General features: G+C 45.2%; 2 protein-coding genes across 2 annotated transcripts in view; one reads left to right on the top strand and one right to left on the bottom strand.

Moving 5' to 3' along the window:
- The first annotated feature begins 1,251 nt into the window (after nt 1-1,251).
- tmie (transmembrane inner ear) lies at nt 1,252-7,941 on the top strand. The gene is made up of 4 exons (XM_040171226.2): nt 1,252-1,706; nt 3,562-3,679; nt 4,411-4,560; nt 7,539-7,941. The coding sequence occupies exons 1-4, from the start codon at nt 1,596-1,598 to the stop codon at nt 7,811-7,813; spliced, it is 654 nt and encodes a 217-aa protein (XP_040027160.2). The 5' UTR covers nt 1,252-1,595; the 3' UTR covers nt 7,814-7,941.
- A 34-nt stretch (nt 7,942-7,975) lies between these two features.
- The window catches only part of pth1r (parathyroid hormone 1 receptor), a 34,541-nt gene continuing 27,990 nt past the window's right edge, over nt 7,976-14,526 (bottom strand). Inside the window, exons 7-13 of the mRNA XM_040172246.2 lie at nt 13,622-13,775; nt 13,152-13,212; nt 12,305-12,371; nt 12,076-12,170; nt 11,725-11,866; nt 11,398-11,439; nt 7,976-11,321 (exon numbers count right to left, since the gene is read on the bottom strand). Coding sequence (XP_040028180.2) covers nt 10,959-11,321; nt 11,398-11,439; nt 11,725-11,866; nt 12,076-12,170; nt 12,305-12,371; nt 13,152-13,212; nt 13,622-13,775 — 924 coding nt within the window. The 3' untranslated portion in view covers nt 7,976-10,958. The remainder of the gene's footprint in view (nt 11,322-11,397; nt 11,440-11,724; nt 11,867-12,075; nt 12,171-12,304; nt 12,372-13,151; nt 13,213-13,621; nt 13,776-14,526) is intronic.

The raw sequence follows: 14,526 nt of genomic DNA, 5'->3' as shown, positions 1-14,526 counted from the left end.
GGCTCCAAGTGACAAAATCCACCACATCAGACGGCCGACGGACCAAAACATCAAACACTCAGTTTGTACCATCGGAGGCCTTTTGACTCCCTGTATTAGAACCATGAAAGGGATTTCATCTTCCACTACCACTGATCAATAGCAAGAGATCGTTCTGTTTCATTTCAACATATATTTTCCCACACGGTGGTTGAGATGTATAATGTCCAATAGTTCTTTCTTTCACGTGTAACATATGTCTGTAATATTTAATATCTGTGTATATAATATCTCATTTCAGGTATTGTGGCTTCTTGTTTTTATTGTATTACTGCTATAACTATTTTGTGATCTTTTTTATGTCCGTGTGCACTTCACCCCCTTTGTGGCTCCTGTAAATCCTAATAAAGGACTATTTTATCTTATCTTAATCTTAATAAGGTGATTCTAATATTGGAATGATTAAAAACAGACATGTAATAACAATGATCAACGCAGGGAGGAATTCCACCGAGCACAAATAAGTACTATCACCAATTCTTGTTTTCTGACACACCTCTGTATTGAGTTGTACACACAAAAACAGGGTACAAGGGTACAAATAGCAGCAGAATTCTCAAGGAGATTCAACAATAAAGGAAAAGCTGAGTCTCTGTGCTGGCATCCACTAACCAGGCTCTTCTTCACTCTGTGATTCGGAGTCGATCCAGCGGAGCACCGCTTTAGTGATTGCATCCAACACCTCCGACACGAGCCAATCACAGGCGGCTACTCTACGGCCGAGGCTGAGGACATCGCCACCAGAGGCCATCTCGGTCGGGCAACATTTCATATAAATCATCAGGGAAGGTCATATTCAAGCATGCCACTGCATTAAAGTGTGTGCTCCTCGATCACAACATGTAAGTTATTGTGTCCCAGGTTCTTTTCTTCAGAACTTCACGCTCCTTCTACATCTTGAGTCAGTGAGAAAAGCGTCGCCCTGCAGGGCGCTTCAGTCAGTCGCTCATTCACCTGAAACCTTTATCTCGTGTAGTCAGTATAGGTCTAGGCATTTACAGCAGTGGCTGGGGCAATTGGACATTAACTAGACGGGGTGAGCGCGCCCGAATGTTTTGGAGATAAAAACAAACGTTCTCGTCTCCCCTTTTTTTTTGCTCCCCCCTCAGGTGCAAACACACAGCTCCTCTGGCACATCCTGCCCCACTGCAGTGATGCTTCACCCTACTGCCCATCCCCCCCTCCCCTCCCCTCCCTCTCCCTGCACCGTGTTAACTGCCTGTCCCCGGCTGTAAAGCACACCGGCTCTATTGATTAATTAATGCACCCCAACTGCAGGCTCGGCGGTCTCGGGCTGCCTGCAGTTGGTGTCTCTGGGAGAGCGAGAAGAGGAAGAGACGGCAGAGCAGCAGACAGCTGAGTATGAGAGGAAGCTGACAGCACCACGGTCCCCGTTAAACACCCAGGGGCCACTGTGGTCCTCTCCTTTCGATTTTTTTTTTTTTTACGGCGCCAGCGCGGACAGAGTGAGAGGAAGAAGAAGGAGAGGACGAGAGGAAGAGGGAGACAGGGGGCAGGGTGGCTGCGGGGAGAAAGAGGGGGGTGGGGGGGAGAGGATGGTTGTGGATCAGCCGGCGTGTCCACCTCAGCTCCTGCTGCGGGGCTGGGGAGCGGTGCTGCTGTCCCAGTGCTTGTCCTCCGTGTCCTCCCAGGTCCCGGATCCCGAGGTAAGAGCCCGACACGACGGCACGTCCTCCGCGGGTTCCCACAGGATGCGTCGGGGACAGGTGCACGTGTTCTGCCGGTTCACGGGGTCGCTTTGTGGCCCCCCCCCCCGCCCCCGGTTAATGAGGAGTGGGGGGACATTTTGTGGATACCTGATACATTATGTCCCCGTGGGAATAGCTGTGCCACATGTGTGTGCACCGGTGCAAACGGGAGGCGGATGACGTCACGCTCGGCCAAGTTGTTTTTGTGCTTTTGTGCTGAAGGGAGGGGGGTCGCGTTGGAGAGAATACTGCTCCTCCGTTTCCCTAAGCTGTGTAGATTAGAACAACATTTATATAAGAATGAGTCAGTAGCTGTGGTCGCATATTAAAGATAGGAATACAAACAGACTTTAAAACTTGGCTTCAACCATGAAGAAATATCATCTAGATACTGAGCGTGGTGTGCGAATACGCTGCGTACATTTTATTATAATACATTATCATTTTATTAAAAAGTTCCTACCTGTCACTATAAATCCTCTGGCGCATTGTACCAATTCTCCTCAATTACTCTTGAGAACCTTTTAAGAAAATCAACAATATAACAAAGAATATTCACCCATGCCGTTGAATATCAAGCCAACGCACAAAAATACGTCATCAATTTGGTACGTGATGATCAACACGAGGTAACTCGAGGTCACGTCTGATTCTGTGTCGTTTTTTTTCCACCAAAAGAAAACTTATAGTCTTACAGCCACTAATCCCGCCCCATGAAATTGCCCCAGAGGAAAGGATTTAGCATTATGTAAACGCTCTTGAAGCAGCGGTGCTAAATATCCCCATCACTGCTAATCCTTCTGTGGGAGTGTGAACTCACACAGACAGTTGTTTTTTTTTGCCTTCTTGCAGCTTCTTTGTTCAAGTTCTCGTCCCCCCCCCCCTCTCGCGTCCTCCTCCGGGGGGACGGACGGTGCTTCCGGCCCCCTGGAGACAGCTTTTGCTGTCACACGTTGGCCGGCTGAAGCCTGTCGGCTCGCTCACACGCAAACAGCAGGTCTGTTTACGCTGCTGCTGAGAGGCTCACGTGGCGCGACGGAGGAAGCACAAGGGCCAAAAATCCGCTCGATCTTTTTGACTCTGGCAAGAACTCCAAAAAACGTTGTTCCGAATGACACTAAATATTTCTATTCATGGTAATAGTGATATCTGCTATCCCCCCATTGTGAACCATTTTGGTCAGAATACACCTGCAAATGGGTTAAATATTGTACTTTTATTTATTTCCATCAAAACGAAACAATTCACGTACGTATCTGATCTCCTGAGGAGCTCAGCGCTGCTTTGTTTACATCACAGTCTCGGCCTATTCTTGGAAAATTGTTAAATCTCACCACATTACGGTGTCACGAGTATAGGCAGCAAATGTGATAATGCTCCATTTTCTGATCCTCCCCACTCGTTGGATTATGGTGTGCAGTTTCCAAATCGATCATCTATCATCTAATCAAGCAATCAATATAAAGTAGAAAAGGAGAAACCCGCGTGGGACCGGGTCTACTGCGGCTGCACGGTGTCATGTTTACAGACGCGTGCGCTTGTTAGTGATGTGTAAGGGAGAGAGACGCACACAAAAAAATAAAAACCATGTGGGTGTTTTTCGCTGGAGGAAGTGACCTTTTCATCAGCTGCTTTTGTGTTTTTTTTAACTAATCAGGGACTTGATGCCTTTTAGATGACTTTCTTTTGTTTCAGATGTTTCTTTTATGAAACGGTTGTTTTACATGACTCTGGTGTGTACTTCACATTAAACAGAGTTCATTATAAATTCTCAGTCGAAAAGATCAACATTGTCTCTTGTTTTTATTTACAGCTTTTGCCCACAGATCCCCCGAAGAAGCCAGACCCCATCACCTCAGAGTCTGTGGTTTTCTGGGGGCTGCGGTTATGGCAGGTCATCGCCATCTTTTCAATGTTTATTTTAGCAATCAGTACGTATGAAATCACTTTGTCTCGATGTGTTCTGCAAATAGACTTTAACCCTGAGAAAAAGCTGCAGGCCAAAGGTTCAATACATACAATTATATGTCCACAGTGCGACAATCAAGCACAGTGTGATTAGCAATAATTAAACTAGGATTAAGGGAAAGGCTGAGATCCCTTCTGTGACTCCACAAGTGACTCATAGGAGCCTAAAATGTAAAGAGGGGGAGGAGAGATTCTCTCTCAGTGCAAATTGTGTATCTGACATTTTCTGCACTGTGACAAAATCTACGAGGCCTTTTCTTTTCCTAAAAGCACCATTTCATACAAACAAAATAGACACATCTTCTCCCTCAGAATTGAACCTGTGCATCTGCACAATGGTGCCTGCAGACACACTGCAAACAGCAGCATGCCGACATGGTTCCAATGACCATGCTAGTATGTCGATGTCCTCTTAGCATGCTTGATCATCAGTGTGCTAATAACAAATAAATGCATCCATTTTTTTTCTTCTGTTTTGAAATTTTCAACAGTAATTTGACAGTAATAGTAATTGACCTCATCATTGATGTCTGTATAGAACTTGACTGATAGATTAAAAGGTAAAAAAAGTAAATTTCATTGTATACTGTATGTATTATTTGTGCAAGTAACAATTCGTGACCCATCCGTGGTGCAATGTGCTATTCAAATAAACCAATTGTGCCCCCCCGCCCCTTTCTCCCCTCTCCTTTAGTTATCACCCTATGTTGTATATTCAAGTGTCGCATCCCGAGGACCAAAAAGGAAATAGAGGCACGGCACGCGCAACGACTGGCCGCCAAGAAATACGCCAACACGTTAGAGACGGTGCCACCGCTGAACGAGCTGACGGAGATCCCCGGATGTAAGTACCCCTCTCTCTCTCTCTCTCTCTCTCTCTTTATTCAGCATCGTACACACCGGCTCTCTGCTGGAAACGTTCCCCTGTTTTCTCTTGTTATACGGTGGAAAGAGAAAACACTCTGTTTGAATCTTAAAGAGGCTGGAAGCTTCTAATGGGAGGCCTGGTGTCAACAATAAACCACCACACACAATATGATGTCCCCCCCCCCGACACCAGTCTTTGATTACCTTACACACAAGCACACCCCAGGGATTTTGACTGCGGGCGAGATTTTCCATTCTTGGCCAATCCGAGCTTTCACACATCACGACGCCCAATAAATCCTGTCTATTTGTGTGGCGTGCGGGGGCGGGACTAACGCAGACAGACGCACGTTTCTCTATCATCATCTCCAGCCAGAACCACAAAAGGCACGAAGACAGCTGTCTTTTATCTCAAATCCTTCCTGGGACATTTTAAACGTCTTAATGTTTTACTGTCTCTTCCCTTCACCTCACAAATCTCGGTTCAATTCTTCTGCTCCGTGGAAGTAAATTTCCTCCCCTTGCTCTCCCTCCTCTCTTGTCTTGCTTCGCCTCCTCCCTCTCTTCCTCGCTGTCTTGTTTTTCCAGGTGCCTCAGGTGCCTCTGCAGTAGAGACGGTCTCTGAGCAAGTCCAAACTCAAAGTGCCATCGACGGGCAGCCCTCAGCGGCCCGGGTCAGCGAGGAGCAACCCGGCTGCCTCACTCTGCCAGAGACCGGCTGATTTCTTCCCTCCTTTTCTTCTGAACCTCGCCTCCTTTAAGACTCTCTCCTCCCGGCTAAGTGATTTCAAAATACGCGGCCACCCTAAAGGGTCCTCTACATGCAGCGGCCGTCTACCTGCTCTTCCTTAGTTCTCCAAATGCATCATTGCTTCACGGCTGATATGTGTCACTTACAAAATGCCGTTTGTGCGCTGTGATGTTCTGTTTTCCGCCTGCTTACTCGAAGCAAATCATTCACACTGTCTCCCGTTAGTGTAATTAAAGATGATCATTGATCTCATCCGTGGTTCCATTTTCTGGTGTCTCTCCGGATTGTAATGCTTGTGTGTGTGTTTGTTTCCCTGTGACATGTGACAAATAGGGACTGACATGGGTCTTGTTGCAGCTACCGGCAGAGCTTCCATATCTCTTTAATCTTCAGTGTAGTCTAGAGAGCTGATCTAATGTGGCATCCCTCTCTGAAGGGGAGACGCAATGACAGCAGACAGGATGATCTTATTCATTAGTTGCTCTCAACAACAAACTAATCATAATGTAAAGTTTGCTTCTGGAATGACTAATAATGCCGTAATGGGAAATATAGATGTAAAGCCAACATGCAAATGAACTTTTTCCCCCAGTGATAATGTCAGACTTAAGTGACGCCCAAATGAAATATTCAGTAATATCTGACATACCAGATTACCACATGCAGAGAATCTGGAGGGAATGTGGCGTGGTTTTGAATGTAAAAGGAAATTCCTAATGAAAACTGTCGCAAATTTGCTTTTTTTTTGAATGAGGGCTTGATTATGCAAAGCGGGGAATACGCTCACAGGATTCAAAGCAATCAGTTGGAGTTTAGCTTAGCAGGTCATTAAATGTTACAAATGTGAATCAAGAGGAGCCAACTGGCATCTTTTTTGACGTGTGCAGCAACACATTTTTCACGCAGCAGCTTGTAAGATCCACGTTTTGCAGAAATCGCTCCCAACTCTCCAATGAGAGCTTCTTATCCAGCGGTTAAAAGCATCCGGGATGGAAAACAATGCCAGGGTAGGAAAGCTTTCCCGTTCCGCAGCAAGTATCTGCTGCAACATACTCGCTGAAGGGAGAAAGAAAAGCGCAGGCTTAGTCTCCACCTTTCATCCCTCTGTCTCAAAGAGCACAAAGACGGAGCGTTGGATCAATCCTTCCCAATGTGCCATCAGCTCACGGCCGGCGAGTCCGTCCACGACGGCTCCGATGGGGAAGCCAGGAAGAGGTTGTTCAAAGTTCACAGCACGCCGAACAATGGCCGGCCAAATTGCGAAAAGGAATTTTGGTCGTGCAACAAGTCCCGCTTTGTTGCTTTGAAAGGAAAACTGGCAATATTCTTGATATCATTAGGACACTTATCTGCTTCCAGAAACACCAGTTCTGAGGTTACATTTGCAAGGTCACTGGGACTCTTTTAGAAATGGTGCCATGTGTCCTCAAATCCCACTGGACCTTTTTTTGGACGGGACCTATTGTTGAGGGCAGTGCTAACCCTTTTTTTTCCGCTGTCATGCACAGCGTGAAACCAACAGGACTGTTGCACCAGCCCCCCCGAAATTGGAACGATCGTTTGGGAGTCATCTTCAGGGCACTGATGCATCATAAGCTTTGTCTAGACGTCTATAGAAATAAGATTTTAAAAAAGCAACATGAAGGTTAGTAAGATAAGTGGAAATGCATCGGGATAAAAGCACAAGAAACAAATGCACGTATTTATTAACATTGTGATGTTTGGTTGATTATTTAAAGTCACCCAACACAGTAAAACAGAGGGCTGAAATAAGCCCCCGCCCCCCGGGGCGCTGCCTTTTGACGTGTTGTTTGTCTGGCATTTGGTTTCCCGGCCTGCGTTTGTGTATCCGGTGTCTCTGCAGCATTACAGAGCGCCGGCAAAGTAAAACAGCCTTTGGATCCGTTCGGAGTCCGTCCCACATTTGGTTCAGTTCCCGTTTTTAACGCTCGTTCTCGTCAGAAAAAAACAATGCGTCTTATAGATCTATATCAGCAGTTATGGGAAAACACTTGACTGGGGAAGTTACATGTTCCGAGAGCTAAGAGTCCAATTCATTGTGAGGTGGCATCTTTTATGTGGAAAATGCTGTCAAAGAATTGATACAAATGGATTAAATGATCTCCAATGAGGACTTTGCTGACATAAAGCTTTTAAAGTTTTTTGTTTTTTTTAAACCTTTTGTATTTGTTGTTTTCTTGCAGCTGCAAAGGTAGAAGAGAAAGAAGAGGTGAACACAGTCTCTGGTAAAGTGGACGCCGATAAAGGAGACAAGAAGTCCAAGGAGGGCAAGAAGGAGGGCAAGGCTGCCAAACAAGAGAAAGGAGACGAAAAGGATGCGTCGTCAAAGAAGGGCGAAAAGGGACCCAAACCAGACGCTGCTGGAGGAAAAGGGAAGAAACCTGGAGAGAACGGGGACAAAGGGGAGAAAGGAGGCAAAGCGGCGGCTAAAGGGGGGGCGAGGAAAGCTCAAAAGTGAACTCTAGCGCCCAGAGACAATCACCCAAAAAGATCAATGCAGATTTCTCACTGCACCACCTTTTTTCTATCATGACGTTTGTATATTATATTTGAAATAAACAAAAATCTTGTATATAAGAACATTTGAAATGTGTCTACCTGAGAATCATTGAACGTTGAAAGAATAAAATTACAGATTTATTCACAATTCACAATTCACCGATAAACATTAGAGACCAGAATACATATTATTAGTTTATTCCAAGTTTACACGTATACATCTACCTAAATCACGACAGAGTGATGAGAAGGCGTCTCAGCAAACACAAGACCGACGCTCACTCCACCGAGTACGTTTCAAGATAAATAAAAGACAAGAACACACATTTTATACTTCCATGAGAGGTATTTGAAAAAAACAACAAATTACAACATTAGCTCTATGATCATTGGCCTTATTCTACACTTGATTCCAAAACACAATCAATTTACATGATACAATCAGAGAAATACTGTATTATAGGTTATTAAAGTGCTCAAATATAATTTGTAATGTATTCTAATGGAATATTTATAATATATATTTTAATGAACATAATGTTTACTCGCCAAGGGGCAATTCATGTAACGTTAGATTGAATTGTGAGAAATGCAATAAATAGCGGCGCCGAAAGAGGCTTTGAGTCATTAAGAGAGAGAACAGTCACACCTCCAGTCGCTTGATGAGCTCTTTACTCAATACGCAATGTTAACCCGTCCTCATGGAAAACCTCTAGTTGATGCTCAGCGATAATAATAACCACGAAGAGACCCGAACCATCAGTGATCTCTCAGTAATTTCGTATTTAAAAACTCTATGCTACAGTCTTTAAAAACAGGTGACAGGTACGCAGTCGGCATCATTTGAATTGACAGCAGGGCTCTGTAACTCATAGCATTTGTCTACTGCTTATCCATTATTACACATTTTCTCTATTAGTGAGTATTTAGTATGTATGACGACGCTTTCTGTCAGTTCCTTGTAAGTTTTGGTATTTTAGAGTTTACCATCGAATGGTGGAACGTAGGAATGTGGAATGTGGGATGATGCTTCTAATAGCAGATATTGGCTTTAGTCATATGCTGGTATTTCAGGGGGTAAAATTGGATCAAAATCACAACTTAAATCACCAAAAGTGACGAACCAAGGACTTGAGACCAAGTTGAGTCAAAAGATCAACAAGAAAACGTCCATTGGTGGAGATGGTCATGGTCCATTGGTGGAGATGGTCATGTTCCATTGGTGGAGATGGTCATGGTCCATTGGTGGAGATGGTCATGTTCCATTGGTGGAGATGGTCATGGTCCATTGGTGGAGATGGTCATGGTCCATTGGTGGAGATGGTCATGTTCCATTGGTGGAGATGGTCATGGTCCATTGGTGGAGATGGTCATGTTCCATTGGTGGAGATGGTCATGGTCCATCGGTGGAGATGGTCATGGTCCATTGGTGGAGATGGTCATGGTCCATCGGTGGAGATGGTCATGGTCCATTGGTGGAGATTGGTCACTGAGCGTTGTGAATGGCTTTTCTCACTTTGAGTATTTATATTTATCTAGCTGCTCGACTCCAACACTTTCATCTGGACATTTTCCTACAGTTACAACCAGTAGAATTTTATTCTGGGAGGCGGATTTTACAGCTTTCAAGACTTTTGGTCGTTGTAAACAAGTATGTGTATGAAAACATTGTCTTCTCCGGCAGCGTATTGCGCCTTTTCTCTTTGGTATCAGATAGAACGATGTCACCAAACCTGCAATCTATGAGTTTAAAATGTATTGTGGAATGATTCATTGAATGGCAGTTTAAATGCCCTCACCTGTAAATATAATTACCTGTTTCGGGCCGTATACACACATGACCAAATATCCAAATATCGCAAACATTCCGTGAACAAACACATGAAAAAAACAACAACATAGCACTATAACATATTCATACGCATGAACAGGATTAGTTCACAATTAGAATGTATTTCTGATCGTTGTAAACATTGTGACTTGTATATACACATAAAACAGCAGCATATCACTGAACCACCTGTACAAATCTAACTCCGGCTTTCCCTTCATATCCACTATGAGTTCCAGCCAAATAGGATTTTTGTGGAATGCTCATGTCGTTGACATTTCCCTGGAATATTTACATTTTCTGCACCGCGTGTGTGTGTTTTTAAACCGAGTGCCGTCCTTTGGAATCTCTGTGGGAAGATACGATACCGTTTCTGTGACACGTCCATCAACACATTCCTCAACTAACGCTGAACGCACAGACGCCGCCTCCAAAGACATATTCCAGCTTTGGCATCTCGCTCTACCGGAAAATTGGGTTATGGAACATTCGTTTGAACTGATTTGAGATCTTAATTAAAGAGATGAATACTGAGGGGTTGGTTTTAAACAGCGGAAACTGTACAACATTTTGAGAAAGAAATAAGACGGAAGAGCACAGCCTTGTTACGTAGCATAATCCTCAGAGTTAAGTATTCAAAATAGGTGTGCAACAACGGATGACTTCAATTACCTGAGTACCTTCCCGTTCATACTGAAGTGGACTTAAGTCAACGGCAAAACACGTGAGATACCGTGCCAGAACGCGTGAGCAGATGCCTCCAGATTGAAGCATTTAGCATCTTCTTAAGGCTAAACCTGCACTTAGCCTCCCCACAACCTGCTGATCAAACCGTCCACCCGCGTGTCACTAAAGAGCATTCGACCCACCTGGCTTTACAGAGGCGATTAAGGCAACTACTGCGACTAAACACCACCCCCCCCCCCCCCCCCATCTCGATTCATGATCAAAAGCTGAATACACAACATTTTTTCTTTAAGTTAACAGGAAACAAGACACCACCGGGGCAGTGGAAAAGAACTAAGAAACGTCCGTTTGTTTTTCATCCTTTTACACATTCGCCGTGAACGAGCGGAGCCCCCTTTGGCTGCGTCAGCGAGGGTCGTCCTCCGTCAGGTGAAGGTGGCGAGGCTCACTTATCGCCTCCAGTCTCATCTGCTGGAAATATGCCCAGGCTTCGTCGCAGCGTCGATGCCTGCAGCCCCCCTGATGGGTTCCCCCCCCCCCCCCCCCCCCTCCCACACTCCTGCCCTGTACGCAGCGGCCTGCGGGGTCACATGACTGTCTCCCTCTCCTCCTCCACCACGGGGGAGGGTTTCTCGCTCTCGCAGGGCCGCGCGGGAGCCGAGTGCTCCTCCTCGGGGACGTGCAGCTCCTGTCCCGACGAGGGCACCGAGTTCTCCGAGACGGAGCCGTTCTTCACGTAGCCGGGGAGGTTCCTGTGTCCGTTCAGGGGCCCCGGCCCCAGCCTCGTGGTGAGGTGGAGGGCCAGCGGCCCTCTGGCGGTGACGTTGGTGACGCTGGTGTGGGACACCATGGGTCCGTAGCTGTAAGTGTTGCTGCCGCTCCGAGCTTTTCTTTTGAAATCCAGGGCCAGAGTCCTCCTGCTCCAGGACTTTTTGATCTCGGCTTGCACCTGGGAAGAAAATAAGCTCATTTAGCCAAGCGATAACTATCATGTGGGGTGTTTTGGTGTGAAATGCAGTTCTTACCTCCCCGTTGCAAAAGCAGTATATGATTGCAACTAAGAATCCCTGTAAAAGAGAAAAGAAAGATGCGTCTTTAATGTGAACGTTGCACAACATTTGTGCTATATTTATCAGCCAGCTATCTATTCCTATTCTTCTTCATTAACAACCAGCACATGCGGTAACTGATCCCCTCCAGTGCCTTTGCTGAGACGTTCAAAGTCCTTTCTGGAATTAACGCTAACTCCGATAATCCCGATCACATCATCAGATTTTTCCGACTTGATAAGGATGCATTTATATCTATTGGGACGCTCAGCTGAATGAGCATTTCTGCCACAGCGGATTTACCTGGAAGGAGTTGAAAAGCATCTCGTAGTGCATCTGTATCAGCCAGGGAAACCCGGACACCTCTGTGTATGGCATGGCATGGAAGATGATGTAGTGGACCCCGAAGAGCGGCATCAGCACCAACGTGGACTTCAACAGCTTTCTGTGACAGCAACATTTCATCTTCACAAAAAAGCACCTTCTGCACATTATACACCTAAAATAACCAGTTTAAGTCAAAGCAACAAATATTATGATGATCTGTGAAATGGTGACGGGCATTTCTCAACAGCGTTGGGACTTTTTTATTGTCTAGAATCCTCTCGACTAATTGGCAGTGGTAACCAAAGTGACTGGCGTGTAACTCAATACCTGTACTGCTGCCTTGTGTCACACCTGCCCGCGTTCGTTTCTCGCAGCTTCGTTGCCAGGACTCTGATGATGTTCAGAAATAACATGAAATTAACCTGAGGACACAAGTAGAAAGACGATGACGTCAGAGTCAGAAGAGCAAACGGAACGCGGTGTGATCCGGCAGGTGCCGTGAAACGCTGTCATTTGGGACTCGGCAGGCGAGCGGCAGCCAGCCAAGTGCACTCACCACTATGGCCGCCAGGATCGGCACTTGATAGATCCATTTCAGATTGCCCGCACTTAAGTCCCAACACCTGCAGAAGATGAACGACAACATGATGGGGAGAAGTGAGTTGTCAAAATGATATGTGGCTAAAACACTCTCTGCCTGAACTCTTGCATGTTGCACTTTACAACGTGAAGTGCAACATGTAAGAATTTAGTCCTTCTCATCTGTGCTCTTTTTAATGTATTTCTTTGGCCTGCGGCTGTAAATTCACCAATCTGTGAGCGTTGATGGTGGGGCAACATTAAGCGTTCGGGCCATTTGTCCGATTTTCGGCCAGAGCGAACTGTCACTCCTTAAGGCCGAACATGCACGCTGGGAACTGTTACTACCACGCCTGCTTGCTTGGTCTTTCTTGGCCAAAACGGCTGTGGAATTGATCTGCTCTCCACCGGACCAGCAGCTTAGTCAGTAAGCTGTGAGCTCTAGAGTCTCCCATGTTTGATGTGGTGAAGGGCCAATGTGGAGACTACAGATAGAGCCACTAACAGGGGGGTTGAGTGCCTGCCAGGCTGGTTAGAGGCAGTTTTCTTTGAAGGTGATTCCACTTTCATTCTTCTTATCTTTCACACCTGTCCGTAAGCTTTGTTGCCGTTCGTTGAGCAGAGGTTCCTGGCATGTTTGCCAATCAGGAATAGTGAAGAATGCTGATGTATTTCAGGCGGTGCTTACGGGATGCGACGTTTGAAATGTAAATTTGTCAAAGGAGACTTGCCACACACACACACACACATCTGATCATATATGTAATTAACTTCAAATGTGTAAAGTGGACTTCATCTTCATCTAAATGATGCAGATCACTTACTCCGTATCTGCAAACGTGGCTCTCATAGTCGCCCAAGCCGTCACAACCATAGCTGGCACTCCTGGAAAAAAAAAAAAAAGAAAAGAGAATCAAACGTATTAAAGTTGCGGCCTTCTCGGTTATAAAGCGCTGCAAATGATTCTCTAATTCACCCCCTGTGGGTAGAGCCCGGGTAGCACAGCATCCACATTGTATGCGCTGTGCTTACGTAACTTCTACGCACAGTGTGTACAATGCAGGAGCTGTAAAGCCCACGTTCATGCACTGTTTTTTTTTTTTTTTTACAAGCGAGTCAGCCTCCACTGTCCTTACCTACTGAATAATACAATGTCCGGGGTTCGACGGCGCCGCATTTACTTATTTAACAGAAAATTAAACACTTTGCATTTTTCATGATTTCACTTGCGTAACGGTTCCTCTAATCATAGTGCGAACACGTTGAAGGGGAATATGAACGGAGCGCAACTCACCCCATCCGATCAGAGTGAATCCCCACAGATACTTTCTGTCGGAGAAGAAGGTCATGAAGATGAGGCTGTGCAGGTACAGACCCTCCACCAGGATCCAGTAGTAGTTGGTGGCGAGGAAGTACAAGAACAAGGTCACGACCACCTTGCAGCCGATCTGTTCACGGACAACGGGGCAAGGAGAGCAGGTTTAATCGTCACGTGGTGACAAAAAAAAGTCACTTTTGAAATATATTATTAAACAGATTTTAGTGCACAAAGCCAGCCAGCTGCAGCGGACTCTTAGAGACTCTTTGTTGAATTCTAAATACGGTTGGGGAGAATAGGAAAAACTAAAAACATTGAGAAATATTATTGTAGATTATATATTGCAAGTACTTTCTTGCCGAGGTGGAACAGTTTTGTACTGTATATGCCCGAGTCTGAGCCTTATTCAATTACTTTATCAATCTACTGTACGGCGTATTTATGCAGCATATATTATTATTTGACAGAAAATGAATCAGATTTTTCAAGTAAAAAAGAATCATGTTGCTGGCCTTCATACAACAACCATTGGCAGTAATTGTAAAACGTTTGCGAAGGTTCTTTTTTCTTCAAAACAATTCACTGAGATAGTCGAGAGGTAGAATAAAGATGTGTTCAAAGGAGCTGTAAATTGCTAACATTAGCATAACAAAGCAGCAGTTGCCAAAGCGACGGGGTTTCATGCATTCAAAAAGAGTCGACTCTTAAAGACGTGCCTAACTGCCTAATTGGGCCAAATTAAAGTTGTTAAATAATCCTACTGACATATTGGCCAGGACAAAAAGTAAATGGGCATAATGCATTCATTGTGTGGCCCGGTAACTTGTATTGGAGAACAGTAAAAATGAGTGCAGAGATTTGAAAAAAACTCTCCTACAAAC

Source organism: Gasterosteus aculeatus, chromosome 3, assembly GCF_964276395.1.
Source record: "Gasterosteus aculeatus chromosome 3, fGasAcu3.hap1.1, whole genome shotgun sequence".
In the NCBI taxonomy this organism is placed as follows: domain Eukaryota; kingdom Metazoa; phylum Chordata; class Actinopteri; order Perciformes; family Gasterosteidae; genus Gasterosteus; species Gasterosteus aculeatus.
Note: the sequence above shows the minus strand (reverse complement) of the source record. Positions and strands in the feature narration are given on the sequence as shown.

What these genes read in the sequence shown, in the direction of transcription:
- tmie (XM_040171226.2), top strand. Translation starts at nt 1,596, where the DNA reads ATGGTTGTGGATCAGCCGGCGTGTCCACCTCAGCTCCTGCTGCGGGGC. An exon ending in CCCAGGTCCCGGATCCCGAG is followed by an intron (nt 1,707 to 3,561) that starts GTAAGAGCCCGA and finishes TTTTATTTACAG; the next exon opens with CTTTTGCCCACAGATCCCCC. An exon ending in GCTGACGGAGATCCCCGGAT is followed by an intron (nt 4,561 to 7,538) that starts GTAAGTACCCCT and finishes GTTTTCTTGCAG; the next exon opens with CTGCAAAGGTAGAAGAGAAA.